This window comes from Quercus robur, chromosome 6, assembly GCF_932294415.1.
Source record: "Quercus robur chromosome 6, dhQueRobu3.1, whole genome shotgun sequence".
Taxonomy (NCBI): Eukaryota; Viridiplantae; Streptophyta; class Magnoliopsida; order Fagales; family Fagaceae; genus Quercus; species Quercus robur.
This window is the reverse complement of record NC_065539.1, coordinates 5,724,597-5,728,381: the sequence shown is the minus strand read 5'-3', so window position 1 is coordinate 5,728,381 and position 3,785 is coordinate 5,724,597. Positions and strand designations below refer to the sequence as shown.

Here is a 3,785-nt window from a genome sequence, read left to right as displayed (position 1 = left end):
GACTTATTCTCACTGCTCTAGAGTGCTAGAGAGGGTAAATTATGCGTACCTCGGTTTGTGAGGGTGCTTGGGTTTTTATAGTAGAGAAGGCTGACCCTCTTTTCCTTGGAGTAGAAGTCTTTTCCTTATCGGAGTCTTCTTGGGCGTATTTTACGGGATCCTTTCCATATAGGAGTCCTTAGGTTCCATGAAACGTGGGGAGCAAGTTATTTATTTGTACATGTAAACGTGCGGAATAGGCATTTCATAGACTGACGCCGTCAGTCTATGTTATCCCGTCAGTCTACACTTATCCCGTAACCTTCAGGATGTTCGGCTTTATGTGTTCTTTTGCCTTAGGTCACCGTCAGCCTTGAAGGTATGCTGACGGCAAGACCGTCTCGTCACCCTTGTTAAGTCTGCATCTTCACCCTTGCAAGGCATGCACCGTCACCCTTGTTAAGTATGTGCCGTCACCCTTTCCAGGTCTTCACCGTCGCTCTTGTCAGTTATGTACCGTCACGCTGGCCAGCATAATTTTATCCTCATCACACATACCATTAAATTTACATTCAAATAGCATATAGAACCAACAAAATCAGCACATGTTATTACTTATTTCATAAGTAATCAAGTAAGTGACTAAAAGAGCTGCAATAGTAAAGAACCAAAGATTAGAAACAAGATGTATTAAAAAAAAAAAAAACAACAACAACAACAAAGAGTCTGAAGGGTGGCAACTAACCTTAGAGAGAAACTTGAGCAATTTATAGCCGAACAACGCAGTGGAAGAAGATCTTTCTTTATCACTTGTTTATCTCTCTTGGTCCGACAGACACAGGGTAGGTATTGTGCTCCCTCTCCACCTCCCACCACTCTCTGTCCACTCTCTCTCTTCAAGTTTTGCTTTTGCTTTTGCTTGTGCTCACGAATAAAAACGCACCATTTTGGCTCACAATAAAGACAAAACTTGACTAAACCAAAAGTACTGTAGAGAAGGCATTCACGCTTTTTATATAATTAGTAGAAGTAGATATAAATATAATTACCAATCATTGAAATAGATAGTATATTATGTATAAAATAATATAATGTGTAAGTCGGGTTTTTTTTTTCGATGATTTTTTTTTTGGGTAATTAAGTGTAAGTTCTCTAAAATAAAAAAAGAAGATTAAGTGTTGTAAGTATTCAATAATGGTTTGAATACATTTTTAGTAATTTTTATTTATTATTTTTAATAAATATGATAGTTATAATGGGAGTAGACAGATTTGAATTTTAGATTTTTTTTTTTTTTGGTTAAAAACATAAGAAAATGCTAATTGAGTACAAAGCTCTTGACAATTTTTTCCTCTCATTTGGCCCCCAACAAAAATTTCTACCTCCACCATGATGTGTTTAATGCCATCAAAAGCAATTCATGTCTTATAGAGGTTAATGTTTTAAGCATGTTATTCTTTTTTCATTTTTTTTAAGAGCAAAAGTTGATTCTATAGTTTTTGTTTAGAGAGATTAATGTCTCAATGATTCTCTTGAAATAAAGCTCATTTAAGTGATATAAAAACTTTCCTAAAATAGATTATTAACTATCACTTTAAAAACACCCGTTAACATAACCCATACAAAAATAAAGAAACAAATCAATTTATGTCCTTGATGCGTGTACCAATAAAATCAATGTCGTATTTCCCTTTATCGATCACGTACATTGACAATCTAATAGGCATTTGACGTTAGTAACGTCTTGGAATAAATCTGTCTATTTTTTTCCTTAAAAAAAAAAATAACTAAACTAAACTTACATGTTTTTTCTGCCTAAAATTGAAATCAAAGGAGAAACAATTCAAACCACCTATTACTTGTCTCATACCCAATCAAATTTTGTGACAGGCCAATTCTATAAAATATAAAATATAAAATACCTCCAATAACATCCAAAATCGAATTTGGCTACTTCAGAAGAAAGGAATCGTGGTCGTCACGAACAATGTTGATTGAAGAACAAAGGAGGAAAAGTGAAACCCACTTGCTATATTTTATGGTCCCGAGTCACATCTTAGAGTATTAAATTGTAGGCCTTATCTTCTTGATTTTTAAATTTGTCTACTTTTAAGACCCACTTGACTTCTTGACTCCAAATCGATCTCACTATCACAGCTTCACAAAGCTCGACCGCCTCTGACTTCAATTAATGACAATGACAATTACACCGGAGACATAGCCGATTAGTTTTGGGATTCCTCACTCTTCGAGGGAACAGAATCTAACGTCGGATTAACGGTCCGTCCCATAACCTGTTGTCGGTCCACGTTGTCTACTGTTGCCAAAACGACACCGTTGCTCGACGAACGCTCCAGCTTCACACACTCCAAAACTTGCATCCTCACCTCCTCTGGCAATCGTAGAGTGTATCTCTCCGTGTTCTCACCGGGTTGAATCAGCGAGTGACCCGTCGAGTGCGATCTAGGGAGCTTCCCACTCGTTCGATTCACTGTCTCGTCCACTTGCACTTGCAAATCTCTGCTTTCAGTTTCCTCAACGTTAACCACAACATGGTCTTGCTGTTCGTCGAGTTGGGTACCCGAGTTTTCCTGAGTTGGGTCGTCGCTCGACTCACTCGAGTGTAACGAATCGTCGACGACTCGATTCGTCTCCGGGGCGAGCTTGGCTCTGCAAACCGGACACGTGACTCGAGACCTCAACCAGGTGTCGATGCAGACAGGGTGGAACACGTGGTTGCACGTGGGCAACAAACGGAGCGTCTCGTGGTCCTCGAACTCGCTTAAGCAAACGGCGCACTCGAGCGCGCTTTTGCCGATTTTGAGACCCTTGACGGTCGAGTAAGTGAAGGTTGGAAATTTCTGGATCACGGCCTGGTCGAGACCACGGCGGCGCGTGACGCGCTCTCTGGCGGCGACTGGGGAGGAAGAGGAATCGATCTGGGCAGCCGTCGCGGCGGCCACGCGCGCTTGAGCGCACCTGCGGAGGTAGATCGAGAAGAAGCCCAAGAAAGAGAAGAAGCAAACGAGTATCACAGTGATAACCGCCGTCGACGGCTTGATCTCCCAATCGAGATCGAACGAGCTATCTGGTGTTTCCGTGCTCGACTGCGCATTGACGCTATAGTACACCTGCACGATGAGAAGCACCACCACCACCATCAAGTGGGCCATAGACATTCCCTTGTAACTCATTTTTGTACGTTCTTTCTTTTTTCACTCAGACTCGAATCGAATTGAGCTGGTCGAGCTGTGATTTTCGATAAGAGCACAGCATTCTAGTACTCACCTCACAGTGACTCGAATGTAAACCAAAGTGAGAAAAAAAAAGGTAAGGAAGAGAGAATTGTGATGTGGTAGGCGGGAAGAAATAATATAGGAAGCTACGAGGATCGAAGGCAATGGAATCAGGTGGACCCACGTGGCAAGTATGTAAACTGATGGAGGTTGTTACTGGGTTGGGACTTATATGCGATGTATTAAAGTATCGGCTCAATAATTAAGGTTTGCGTCACATGAAAAACTATTTTGATACGGTATTCAAATGTGCATGGCTGAATGATTATAAGGTTTTATACATAGGTTTAATCACGCCGTATTTTTGTCTGCTTTGTGTTTCATATATATAAATGATGAGTGGTACTGGCGGCTCCACGTTAGAGTTTGGTTGGTTACAGGATCACCATGGCTTTAAAAAAAAAAATCACTATTATATATATATATATATAAAATTTAAAAAATTCTATGATTTTTTTATTTTTAAAAAAATGTGACTACTCTAAATCTTTTTTTAGGTCTAATATAATT

At 39.8% G+C, this 3,785-nt stretch overlaps 1 protein-coding gene across 1 annotated transcript; it reads right to left on the bottom strand.

Annotated features, from left to right (window-relative positions):
• Nucleotides 1-1,640: 1,640 nt before the first annotated feature.
• LOC126732445 (E3 ubiquitin-protein ligase ATL6-like) lies at nt 1,641-3,488 on the bottom strand. Its single transcript, XM_050435295.1, has one exon. It carries the CDS (start codon nt 3,171-3,173, stop codon nt 2,205-2,207), a length of 969 nt encoding a protein of 322 aa, XP_050291252.1. The 5' UTR covers nt 3,174-3,488; the 3' UTR covers nt 1,641-2,204.
• Between the last annotated feature and the right edge of the window lie 297 nt (nt 3,489-3,785).